The 14160-nt window shown below is 34.2% G+C and overlaps 1 protein-coding gene across 18 annotated transcripts in view; it reads right to left on the minus strand.

The window, feature by feature from the left end:
* Window positions 1–14160, minus strand: part of USP25 (ubiquitin specific peptidase 25) — a 167819-nt gene that overhangs the window by 31732 nt on the left and 121927 nt on the right. For 13 of the 18 annotated variants that reach the window (XM_060416275.1, XM_042230164.2, XM_004002822.6 and 10 more), the window contains one exon: window positions 12423–12518. The exons of the other annotated variants lie outside the window; for them this stretch is intronic. In XM_060416275.1, the coding sequence (XP_060272258.1) occupies window positions 12423–12518 (96 nt within the window). The remainder of the gene's footprint in view (window positions 1–12422; window positions 12519–14160) is intronic. 18 annotated transcript variants of the gene reach the window in all.

The following is a 14160-nucleotide window of genomic DNA, read 5'->3' on the forward strand; positions in this document are numbered from 1 at the left end:
TGTATATTCAGTCACACTTTTTATTGTTGTTATAACCCTCTGCATTTACATTGGGTTTTTGCCGTTCTATGGAGTTTTCCATTTTCCTTCCATTTTTTCCCTCTTCTTTTTTGTCTTTTCTCTTTTTTATAATTTTTTTTACTTTTTTTAAACCTTATTATATATTTTTTTACATTTATGCCTTTGTTTGCTTTTCCTTCTGATCTTTTCCCCTTGTAGTTAATCTTTAATGTATATAATAAATCTTCTTCATCTACCTCTATTTAACTTTGCATATAAATTTTTTCTTTTCTTTCTTTCCTTTTCTCTCAACATATTTGTTAGTTTTGTTTTCATTATGTTATTCCCCACTTGGCACTTTGCTTTAGTTTTGTTTTATTTAGTTTTGTTCTTAACTGGTAAATATAATTTTTGATTTCCTTGGTTCGCCAGGTCAATCTATTGTACTTTACTTACATTGGACTGTTTTGACTTTGCTCATGGGTGTATATGTGTATATTCCATTATTTTCATTATTATTTGCCTAACTTTGTAACTGCCATTTGGGGTTCATCTTTGTTTTCTCATTTTTGGTTAGTTGTTTTAATCTCACTTAATGCCACAAGCCACTTGTGGAAACTTCCTGACCAGAGAACATGCCCTGAGCCTTTGGAGTGGGAGCACTGACTCCAAGACCCTAGAATATCAGAGAACCAACCCTAGGGAGTGTCCAATAGTGAGAACTCACACAAAGGAAACCACTTGAATACAAGACCCAGCATCACAAAACACCAGTAGCAACCTGCACAGGATGCCTCCTCTGAACAACAAACAAAACAAAAATGCAAACCCAATCATCAGCAGACAGGATTACCACCTCACTCAGCCTTTCTGATCAAAGGAAAAACAGACAAACAAACAAACACAGCATACATATCACCCTACATGAAGCTTACACAACCTTACGAGGAAAGGAAGCAAAAGGAAGAATTCAATCATGAAGCCTGGGAGAAGGAGACCTTAAACACAGTAACTTAAAAAAAAAAAAAAAGAAAAGATAGAGAAATACTACACAAATGAAGGAACAAACCAGAAACACAGAAGTCCAAATAAAAGAAGAGGAACTAGGCAAACTACCTGAAAAGGAATTCAGAATAATGATAGTAAAGATGATCAAAAACCTTGAAAGTAAAATGGAGAAAATACAAGAACCAATTAACAAAGGCCTAGAAGAATTAACCTGACCTGCCTCTTGAGAACCCTATATGCAGATCAGGAAGCAACAGTTAGAACTGGACATGGAACAACAGACTGGTTCCAAATAGGAAAAGGGGTACATCAAGGATGTATATTGTCACCCTGCTTATTTAACTTCTATGCAGAGTACATCATGAGAAACGCTGGACTGGAAGAAGCACAAGCCGGAATCAAGATTGCCTGGAGAAATATCAATAATCTCAGATGTGCAGACGATACCACCCTTATGGCAGAAAGTGAAGAGGAACTAAAAGCCTCTTGAAGAAAGTGAAAGAGGAGAGTGAAAAAGAGGGCTTAAAGCTCAACATTCAGAAAACGAAGATCATGACATCTGGTCCCATCACTTCATGGCAAATAGATGGGGAAACAGTGGAAACATTGTCAGACTTTATTTTCTTGGGCTCCAAAATCACTGCAGATGGTGACTGCAGCCATGAAATTAAAAGACGCTTACTCCTTGGAAGGAAAGTTACGAGCAATCTAGATAGTATATTCAAAAGCAGAGACATTACTTTGCTAACAAAGGTCCATCTAGTCAAAGCAATGGTTTTTCCAGTGGTCATGTATCCATGTGAGAGTTGGACTGTGAAGAAAACCGAGTGCTGAAGAATTGACGCTTTTGAACTGTGGTGTTGCAGAAGACTCTTGAGAGTCCCTTAGACTGCAAGGAGATCCAACCAGTCCATTCTAAAGGAGATCAGTCCCGGGTGTTCACTGGAAGGAATGATGCTAAAGCTGAAACTCCAATCCTTTGCCCACCTCATGCCAAGAGTTGACTCATTGGAAAAGACTCTGATGCTAGGAGGGATTGGGGCAGAAGGAGAAGGGGATGACAGAGGATGAGATGGCTGGATGGCATCACTGACTCGATGGACATGAGTTTGAGTGAACTCCGGGAGTTGGTGATGGAAAGGGAGGCCTGGCGTGCTGCGATTCATGGGGTTGCAAAGAGTCAGACACGTCTGAGCGACTGAAGTGAACTAAAACTGAGAAGAATTAAAGAATAATCATACGAACAACACCGTTACTGAAATTAAAAATACTCTAGAAGGACTCAATAGCAGAATATCTGAAGCAGAACGAATCAGTGATCTGGAAGATAAAATGGTAGAAATAACTTATGAAGAGCAAAATAAAGTAAAAAGAATGAAAAGAACTGAGGATAGTCTCAGAGACCTCTGGGACAATATCAAACACACCAACATTCAAATTTTAGGGGTCCCAAAAGAAGAGAAAAAGAAAGGGTATGAGAAAATTTTTGAAGAAGATTATAGTTGAAAATTTCCCCAACATGGAAAAGGAAACAGTCAATCAAGTTCAAGAGGCACAAAGAGCCCCATACAGGATAAACCCACACAGAAACACACTAAGACATATTAATCAAACTAACAAAGCCTAAACACGAAGAAAGAATATTAAAAGCAGCAAGGGAGAAGCAACAACTAACATACAAAGGAAACTTCATACGCTTAGCAGCTGATCTTTCAGAAAAAACTCTGCAGGCCAGAAGGGAATGGCAGGATGTATTTAAAGTACTGAAAGAGAAAAATCTCCAACCAAGATTACTGTACCTGGCAAGGATCTCATTCAAAACTGATGGAGAAATGAAAAGCTTTTCAGATAAGCAAAAATTAAGAGAATTCAGTACCACCAAGCCATCTTTACAACAAATGTTAAAGGGACTAATATAGTCAAGAAATACAAGAGAAGAAAAAGATCTACAAAATCAACCCCAAACAAATATGAAAATGGTAATAGGAACATATACACCAATGATTACTTTAAATGTAAATGGATTAAATGCTCCAACCAAAAGACACAGACTGGCTGAATAGATACAAAAACAAGACCCATATACATGCTGTCTATAAGAAACCCACTTCAGATCTAAAGACAAAAAGTCACAGGATGGAAAACTACATTCCATGCAAATGGGAAGCAAAAGAAAGTTGGAGTAGCAATCCTCATAACAGACAAAATGATCTTAAAATAGAGAATATTACAAGAGATAAGGAAGGACACTTATTACACTTATTACATAATCATCAAGGGACCAATCCAAGAAGACATAACAATTGTAAATATATATGCACCCAACATAGGAGCACCTCAATACATAAGACAAACATTAACAGATATAAAAGGAGAAACTGACAGCAACACAATAATAGTTGGAGACTTTAACACCCAACTCACACCAATGGACAGATCATCAAAATAGAAAATTAATAAGAAAACATAAGTTTTAAATGATACATTAGATGAGATGGATCTCACTGATATTTTTAGGACATTCCATCCAAATGTAGAAGAATACACCTCTTCTCAAGTGCACATGGAACAATCTCCAGGACAGACCACATCTTGCGTCACAAATCAAATTTAAAAAAATTGAAATCGTATCAAGCATCTTCTCTAACCACAATGCTATGAGACTAGGTATCAATTACTAGAAAAAAACTGTAAGAAAAACAAACACATGGAGATTAAAAAATGCATTTCTAAATAACCAACAGGTTACTGAAGAAATCAAAAGGGAAATAAAAACATTTCTAGAAGTAAATGACAATGAAAACACAACAACTCCAAACCTACGGGGTACAGCTAAAGCAGTCCTAAGAGGGAAGTTTATAGCAATACAATCCTACCTCAAGAAATAAGAAAAAATTTGAACAGACAACCCAACTTTACACCTAAAACAACTGGAAAAAGAAGAACAAACCCCCCCCCCCAAGATTAATAGAAGGAAAGAAATCATAAAGATCCAAGAATAAATAAATGAAAAAGAAATGAAAGAAACAACAGTAAAGGTAAATAAAACTAAAGGTTGGTTCTTTGAGAAGATAAACAACGTTGACAAACCTTTAGCCAGACTCATCAAGAAAAAAAGAGAGAAGAATCAAATCAATAAAATTAGAAATGAAAAAGGAGAGGTTACAATAGACAATGCAGAAATATAAAGGATTATAAGAGACTATTATAAACAACCATATGGCAATAAAATGGATAACCTGGAAGAAATGGACAGATTCTTAGAAAAGTTCAGTCTTCCAAGACTGAACCAAGAAGAAATAGAAATTATGTACAACCCAATTACAAGCACTGAAATGGAAGCTGTGATCAAAAATCTCCCAAAAAACAAAAGCCCAGGGCCAGATGGCTTCATGGGAGAATTCTATCAAACACTTAGAGAAGAGCTAATACCTATCCTTCTAAAACTCTTTCAAAAAACTGTAGAGGAAGGAACACTTTCAAACTAATTCTATGAGGCCACCATCACCCTGACACCAAAACCAGACAAAGACAACACAAAAAAAGAAAACTACAGGCCAATATCACTGATGAACATAGATGCAAAAATCCTCAACAAAATTTTAGCAAACTGAATTCAGCAACACATCAAAAAGCTCCCACACAAATGATTAAGCTGGGTTTATTTCAGGGATGCAAGGATTCTTCAATATATACAAATCAATCAATGTGATACACCATATTAACAAACTGAAAGATCAAAACCATATGATAATCTCAATAGATGCAGAAAAAGCCTGTGACAAAATTCAGCACCCATTTATGATTAAAACTCCTCAAAAAATGGGCACAGAAGGAACCTACCTCAACACAGTAAAGGCTATGTATGATAAGCCTACAGCAAACATTACTCTCAATAGTGAAAAACTGAAAGCATGCCCCCCTAAGATCAGGAACAAGACAAGGGTGTCCACTGTCAGCACTATTATTCAACATAGTTCTGGAAGTCCTAGCTACAGCAATCAGAGAAGAAAAAGAAATAAAAGTAATCCAGATCAGGAAAGAAAAAGCAAACCTCTCACTATTCGCATATGACATGATTCTGTACATAGAAAACCCTAAAGAACACAAAATCAATATACAGAAATCACTTGCATTTCTATATACTAACAATGAAAAATCAGAAAGAGAAGTTAAGGAATCAATCCCATTCACCACTGCAACAAAAAGAATTAAACATCTAGGAATAAACTTACCTAAAAAGACAAAAGATCTGTACACAGAAAATTATAAGACACTGATGAAAGAAATCAAAGATGATATAAACACATGGAGAGATATTCCATGTTCCTGGGTAGGATGAATCAATATCGTGAAAATGACTATACTACCAAATGCAATCTACAGATTCAATGAGATCCCTATCAAATTACCAATGGCATTTTTCCCAGAACTAGAACAAAAAATTTCACAATTGATATGGAAACACAAAAGATCCTGAACAGCCAAAGCAGTCTTGAGAAAGAATGGAGCTGGAAGGAATCAACCTTCCTGAATTCAGATTATACTACAAAGCTACAGTTATCAAGACAGTATGGTACTGGCACAAAAACAGAAATATAGATCAATGAAACAAGATAGAAAGCCCATAAATAAACCCATGCACCTATGGGTACCTTATTTTTGACAAAGGAGGCAAGAATATACAATGGGGCAAAGACAGCCTCTCCAATAAATGGGGCTGGGAAAACTGGACAGCTACATATAAAAGAATGAAATTAGAACACTTTCTAACACCATACACAAAAATAAATTCAAAATGGATTAAAGACCTAAATGTAAGACCAGAAACTATAAAATTCTTAGAGGAAAACACAGGCAGAACACTGAATCGCATATATCAAAGCAAGATCCTCTATGACCCACCTCCTAGAGTAATGGAAATAAAACCAAAAGTGAAGAAGTGGGACCTGATTAAACTTAAAAGCTTTTGCACAGCAAAGGAAACTATAAGCAATGTGAAAAGACAACTCTCATAATGGGAGAAAATAATAGCAAATGAAACAACTGACAAAGGATTAATTTCCAAAATATACAAGCAGCTCATACAACTCAATGCCAGAAAAACAAACAACCCAATCAAAAGTGGTAAAAACGTATACAGACCATTTCTCCAAAGAAGACATACAGATGGCTAACAAACACATGAAAAGATGCTCAACATCACTCATTTTTAGAGAAATGCAAATCAAAACCATAATGAGATATCACCTCACACCGGTCAGAATGGCCATCATCAAAAAATCTACAAACAATAAATGCTGGAGAGGGTGTGGAGAAAAGGGAACACTCTTGCACTGTTGATGGGAATGTAAATTGATACAGCCACTGTGGAAGATGGTATGGAGATTCCTTAAAAAACTAGGGATAAAACCACCTTATGACCCAGCAATCCTACTACTAGGCATATATCCTAGGCGTAGGACACATGTATCCCATTGTTCACTTGCAGCACTATTTACAATAGCTAGAACATGGAAGCAACCCAGATGTCCACTGACAGATGAACGGATAAAAACGTTGTGGTACATATACACAATGGAATATTACTCAGCATTTGAGTCAATTCTGATGAGGTGGATGAACCTAGAACCTATTATACCGAGTGAAGTGAATCAGAAAGAGAAAGATAAATACTGTATTCTAATGCACATATACAGAATCTAAAATAATGGTACTGAGGTATTTACAGGGCATTAATGGAGAAACAGACATAGAGAATAGACTCATGCACATGGGGAGACGGGAGGAGAAGGTGAGATGTATGAAAACAGTAACGTGGAAGTTTACATTACCATGTGTTAAATAGATAGCCAAGGGGAATCTGCTGTATGGCTCCGGAAACTCAGACAGGGGCTCTGTATCAACTTAAAGGGTTGGGATGAGGAGGGAGATGGGAGGCAGGTTCAAAAGAGAGGGGATATATGTATACCTATGGCTGATTCATGTTGAGGTTTGACAGAAAACAACAAAATTGTGTAAAGCAATTATCCTTCAATAAAAAAATATATTAAAAAGAAAAAAAAGTGAGAGAGAAATGTTTACATTCTATGTTTTGATATATGTGTATTTTACTAGTTTAAACATCACCTTCTCTAAGAAGTCCTCTAAATAACATCTCTGATTTTCCATTATATGTTCTTCTTCCATGTCAAAATGCTACTTTATCATACTGATTATAACTCTAATTAGTATTTACTTTCCCCTAGAAAATAAACTTCATTAAGGCAGAAACTTAGTCCATCATTTCCCTAGCTATATTCACTAGTACGTTTGATATAAATACTGTGATATAAGCACATAATAAATACATTTTGAATATGCCCATCAACAGAATGGGACAAAAATAGTGTAGTTATACAATGAAATACCATTAAGAGAATGAAAAAATTCTAACTATATCCAATAATACATATGAAGTTCCAAACATATTCTTGAGTAAAAGCAGCCAGACACAAGGGACCACAGTAAAAGACTCCAGGTATATAAAGTTCAACAAGAAAACTTACTTATACTGTTAGAAGTTCAGATAACATCTATTTTTGGATAGGGGAAGAGTGTAGTTCACATGAAGGATAAACAAGGGTAGTTTCTGGAGTATTATAATGTTCTGTTTCTTGACCTGGATAGGTAGTTACATGAATATGTGTACTCTGCGATAATTTACTAAGCTGTAAACTTATGAACTGTGTACTTTGCAGCAAGTTTTATAGTTTAGTAAATATATTTTCATAACTACTTAATAAACAGAGAAGTAATAATAACAGGAGTTTAAAAAGAAAAAGCAAACTGATAAAGTCATATAAACTGGGAACAATTGTTATGAGGCAATGAAATAACCAGTAAGGAAAAAAAGTTTCATAATATAGTAGTGTTATTGTTTCATTAAAATCCTAAGGGCACTTTAATAGGTATAAACAGAAAAATATACATAAAAGAAAATTTAATATATCTGAAATTGAATACAAATAATACTAATCTACCAATTTTAATTATGATATGACCCCTCCCACTCCCATTATACACATACAAGTAACTAGTACTTTGAGAATATTTTTTCTTTCCTTTTCCTTCTGGCTTTTATTATCATTATTATTTTTTTTTTTGCTTATCATAGTAGCCTTGTATTGCCTTTCTCTGGATTTTGTTTTTACATGACAGAAACTTCTGTCTTTAAGCTACTATGATTTAGGGACTTTCTGTTAACAGTGAAAACCAATCTTAACAAAGTCATCTTGGGAGGACTTACCTAAGTGTCTTTTCTCACTTATTTTTCCAAATCTGCCTGCCTATTAACTTTTTAGTATTTATTGGATTTATAGAGGCAGACCCCAATGTGGGAGGGCCTGTGGTTGAAATAGTAACTGTGACTGACCGGATTGCTAACTCTTCCTAATACAGAAGTTAAGCCTTATTAAAGCCACTTACCCAGAGAGATCTAAGTTTCATTGAGCAACTGATCTTTTTGTCAGTAACAAAGCTAACATTTTCATTACATGGTTTTTCAACTAGCAAACATATATAACATTTAAAAAATTGTTTTAATTATAATGCATAAGGAAATCTATATTTAGTACTTAAATATGCACAGTTGAAAAACATCTACTCACAGCAAAAAAGCTAACAAAATAAATCCAATGAAGATTTTTCTTTAGTACTGTGATAGGACAGAATAAATATTAAAAAAGAAAACAACAAAAAACCTTTACCTTAATTTATCATAAACCAAGCATAAAGAAAGAAAATTAAAACTATACTATATCTGATTTAGGGAACATAGGAAGACATAGGAAGAAGCAATTGTCGTTAGATTCTGTGCTATATACATATTTTGTGATTTAATACTGAATGTCAGTAACGATTAGAATCAAATGTCAAGAATGTACAGAACAATTACACACATCAATTGTTGTAAAAGGAATCAAAAACGCTGTCAAAAGATCTACAGCCAAAAATGGAGGCCAAGCTCATATGGTTATAAGTGAGTTCTAGTTTACTCTTAAGGAACAATTAATTCTTATGTAAATTATACTAGAGTTAAAGAAAACAGGACAGTAAAGGAATTTAACAAGTATAACTGCAAACCTGGGAAGACAGCCGTCAAATAAAAACATACAGCAACTTTTTGTTTAATATAGAGTGCAGAAAGCCCAGATAAAATGTTACAGTTAAATGTAAATAGGGTATTTTTGAATTTATAAAATAAAAATTTATTAAGAACAATGTTTTAAGAAAAATTATAGAAAATTTATAATATCTTTGTTGAAAATGACTTTTTGCATAGCAATGAAACTCCAGAATTCAGAAAAGAGAGGAAAGATAGTATAGATACCACAGTATTTTAAAACTGCTTTATAGAAAAAGGTACCATAGACTAAATTCAAACAGAAACGGCAGATGGGGAAAAAATATGTGACGTATGTCCAAAGAGAGGGTAATATATAATAAATGAGAGTAAATCTATACCATAGAATACTAAATGCAGGTGGTATAGATAATGTGGTAGATATATTGGCTTAAGAATACTCACAATATGTTTCTGAGTTACAAAATATGAATAATTATAAAATAATATGAATAGTAAAAGTTAAAAAAATGCTTCTATGCATGTCTTTACAAACTAAATAAAAATATCAGAAAGGCTACATAAATGTTAGAAGTAGTTACAACAGGGCAGCAGGAGAGACAGTTGTTATTAGTTTTATTTGAGACACCACTATTATTACTGAATGTTGTATATGTTATTTTTGTTACTTATAGGACATGTTTTCTCAAATTTTATATTATCAGCCAGAATTTTCAAAATGCTAATGACTTACCTGTACTAAAAATATACATTAATTATAAACATATTCCTATTTTCATCTATTTATATATAACATATTCTAAATCTAATATATAAATTTATATAATTTATATATTATATAATTATATATATATTCCTACATTTATATATATTTTGTATATAAATATATATATATTTTAGATATAAACATATTCCTATATTATGTATATATGTAAAACATACATATTCCTCAATTACAGATAGATGGAAATGTACAGAAATAATAAACTTTAGAGATTTTCTGCTGCATCAGAATCAGCAGGTATATTTAAACACAAATATATGAGATACAGAAAATAAGAACAAGATGCAAAGGCCATCCTGAAAGTGACAGCGAAAGATCTCAAGATACTAGCTACATACGAAGAAAAGTGGAAAACCAATGCAGACTGCAACAGGTCATAAAGCTCCAGAATAGACTTCTCCAAAAAAACCAAAACAGCAGCAACAACAAGAACACACACAAAAAACTAATGAAGAACAGAGCAAAAAACTAAGCAAACAACAACAACAGCCAACTAATTCCAAAGAAAATGACAACTGATGGGGGAAAAAGTAAAATGATAATATTTATGACTTAGTTCAACCCTAAGTAGCACACAAAAAAACAGTACAAGCTGAGAATTCTGGTTTATTCAAATGACAAAATTCTGTGTGTTGATGTAGGGGTAAAAATTGTACATGTCAATGTGTGTATATGGGGCAGGAGAATAAAGAGAGCTTGTCAGTCACATCCCATGGTCCGGAATTCAACAGGAAATAGGTAAACTAAGAATCACAAAATCACAGGCATCCTTCTTAAAACCAAAAGGATTTGATGAAATAGTTGAAAAGTGTTATCACTGATGGGGGGGGGGCATAGTATAATTACTGTTGTTTGTAGTGTGTATTATTAGTTGACTCTTTGAAAGTATCCCATGTATTAATAAAAGTGAAGCTTCCAGTTCAATAAAAAGATACCCAAAGTTGACCAAAAATGACAATGGTAGTGTAAATGACACATAACTCTTTCCACAAAGTAGATGAACACTTTAGAAGACATGTATTTAGTGATTTTTAAGAAAAGAAATGTAGGTTACCTGGGGATAAGGCTAGAATTTTTAAATATAAAAGTTTTTTTTTTTTTTATGGTAAAGTAGTTTTCAAACTCTCTCATGGGATCTTAACAGAGGGAACAACTCATCTTGGGACTAGTTTGCCGAAACTTTAATCATTTAGCATCTAAAGTCCTGTATCCCAGGAAATCCTTTGGTCCCAGGCATACCAGGATGCTTGGTCATTCTAATTCTAACCAGTCTAAAGTGTTTTCTGATCTAAGTCTACTACTAACAGGCCTTTGTTTGTACTATATACTGAAAGAAAGACTAACAAAAAGTTTCTTAAAGATCGAGTTGGTAAAGGTAGTATAGAAAATGGAAATTTTTCAATTGTAAATGTCAAGAAAGGGAACATACAACTTACATGGCTTGCTGACATGAACTGTACCTCAATAAAGTTGTTGTTGCGTTTTTTTTTTTTGTAAATAACAAACACTAAAGGGGAGGGAGGAGTGAAAAAAAGTGATTATTTTTGGTTAACCTAAAGAAAGTTGGGCTTTGCTGATAGCTCAGTTGGTTAAGAATCCGCCTGCAATGCAGGAGACCCCCAGGAAGATCCGCTGGAGAAGGGATATGCTACCCATTCCAGTGTTCTTGGGCTTCCCTTGTAGCTCAGCTGGTAAAGAATCCACCTGCAATGTGGGAGATCTGGGTTTGATACCTGGGTTGGGAAGATCCCCTGGAGAAGGGATAGGCTACCCATTCAAGTATTCTGGCCTGGAGAATTCCATGGACGGTATAGTCCATGGGGTTGCAAAGAGTTGGATACAAGTGAGCGACTTCCACTAAAGAAAGTGAAAACCAAATGGAGTGGTTTCATACTTCAAATATATAAGAACAAATAATACTGTTGTCAAAACATTGTTAAGATCTGGTATAAGAGGCAAGAAAGATCTAGTCACAGAATAATGCATCAGCTTGATGGTCTCATGTTTTGAAATAACTAAGATATTAAAATTAATTATGAGGAACATAATTAAGAAAAATAAGATAATGAATGATTTTAGAAATAACTAAATGAAGAAAGCAATTTAGTATGAAATGATAATAAAATAAAAGCCATACTGACTAATAATATTACCAGAGGAGAAAAAAAAAATATATTACCAGAAGCAGATAACTCAGTTCCTACTTTTGCTCATCAATACCCTGTATTTGCTTCAAATATATACACAATTCAAACTCCTGCTAACAAACCAGAGGTGTTCTATTAGGGTAACTTGGGTAAAATGTTTCGTTTTTGTTGAAGTACCTGAATTTAGAAAATGATCAGTCTTAGATTCATGTATAAAAGAAACCCCCAGAACATTAGGTGGTCAAGGCTAACTTAGGAAGAGAGAAATTACATAGGAAAACAAATTTAATTCAAGGAAATGAAACATTTTAAGAAGTTCACTTAAAAAAAATAAATAAAATGAAAATGTTCATTGTACCTTAAAGAACCCTGCTTCAGGGCCACACCTGTCATACACACTCCGGGATTTACCTATGGCCATGATAATACCTTGCATGTTCGGTGTCATCATGATCTGCCATAAGGGATTTAAAGTAAGAACTTTTGAATGGTTATCAGAGAAAAAAAAAAATCACAAAAACAAAATAATTCCTTTACATGCAAGTTGAAAGTCCTTTGTTTTTTTTACTACAAATCAAACGCTGCACTTTTTTTTTTGGTAGCAAATGTGATCTGATATACACGTAAGTATCTCTCAAAATCTTCCATACAGGGCCACAGCTACCTGGCATGGTGCCTTCGTGCGAAGTGCAAAAAGGCATCCCGTCTGAACTGAAGAATTTTTTAAAAGGCAACACCTTCTTGACAATTTAGAAAAATGTGCTGCTCTGGAACAGAACCATTTAGAAAAATCAATGTTCTTTTTATTTAAAAACATGCTTCTTCTTTAAGGCTTGGGGAGCTCAGCATTAGCTAAATTCCAGCTCCACTCTGCCAGCAGGCCAGGTACCCGTTTGAACCACCATACAGTCTAAATATCTAAGCAGCAGCCCTGTATCCATATGACTTATTTTTAAGAATTACAAGGCACATGCACTGCTAAACTATCACTCCAATGAATTAAGACACACATATACACACACCAAACACAAAATCCTGCCAATAGCATAAGCACTTGCACAAATGACAGTGTTAAATAATTAATCACAATCTTATTTTTGTAAATGCCAGAAGGCTCACCCTAAAACAAGCACTAAGATGCTTGATCAACAAATTAACATTTTAAAAATATTCTTAAAACAACATGCCAGTTGCCATAATCTTCAAGTACCACCAACATAGAAATGGTTAAATAGAAAAATGTACTGCTATTAAGTATTAAATATTTAAGTATTTCATTTTCACAATAGTTTATCTTGTATAATGGATTTGAGCATCTGCAGATATTGGTATCTGCTGGGGTCAGGCAGGGTCCTGGAACCAATTCCCCCCGATACTGAGGAATGACTGTATTCTTAAATGTTTATATTTTAAAATATCTGAAAAACGAAAATCTCAAGACACTGTGAAGCTATAATATTGGAGCAATCAAGAGACTGCATCCATTACCTCTGATTCACTGAAACTACTGCCCATAGCATATTTTGGATCACACACAGAGAGTTGCAATATATCTATCTATCTGCTTCAGAAAATCCTCCTGATCAGTTCCTAGCTCACAAATTTACTTCTCAGTCTCTTTATGGCCCATGCTTTCTTACAGTGGCACAGTAATAGTAATGTCTTTATGACACCTCTGATTTTGGTGATTAACTCATGAAAGTGAAGTGACTCATACAAGAGTTTAATTATAACCTTGAAGTCAGTCTGAAAAAAAGTTACTTGGAAAAAAAACTAATATACATTCAGTTCTCATCCATGCCAGTAATAACTAATAAATGATAGAATTCAGGATCTGTCTTCTCTGTTGTTACTATTCTGAAACAGCTTTACTGGCTTCTTTCAAATATGGAAAAGATCAAAATCGAAATCGAAGAATGTTAAGAAAAAAGTGGTAAGGGGGGGGAAAATCTGATGGGATCAAGACAATAGCAATTTTCATCTGGATTCCCAAGAACCATGACAGGAAACAAAAGTGACTCCATAATGTTAGAAAACTAAGTAGATGAAAATTAACAGTGGAGTGATAAGAAGTGGTAAGATGAGGTGCCCAGTGT

Source organism: Ovis aries, chromosome 1, assembly GCF_016772045.2.
Source record: "Ovis aries strain OAR_USU_Benz2616 breed Rambouillet chromosome 1, ARS-UI_Ramb_v3.0, whole genome shotgun sequence".
NCBI classification, from domain to species: Eukaryota; Metazoa; Chordata; class Mammalia; order Artiodactyla; family Bovidae; genus Ovis; species Ovis aries.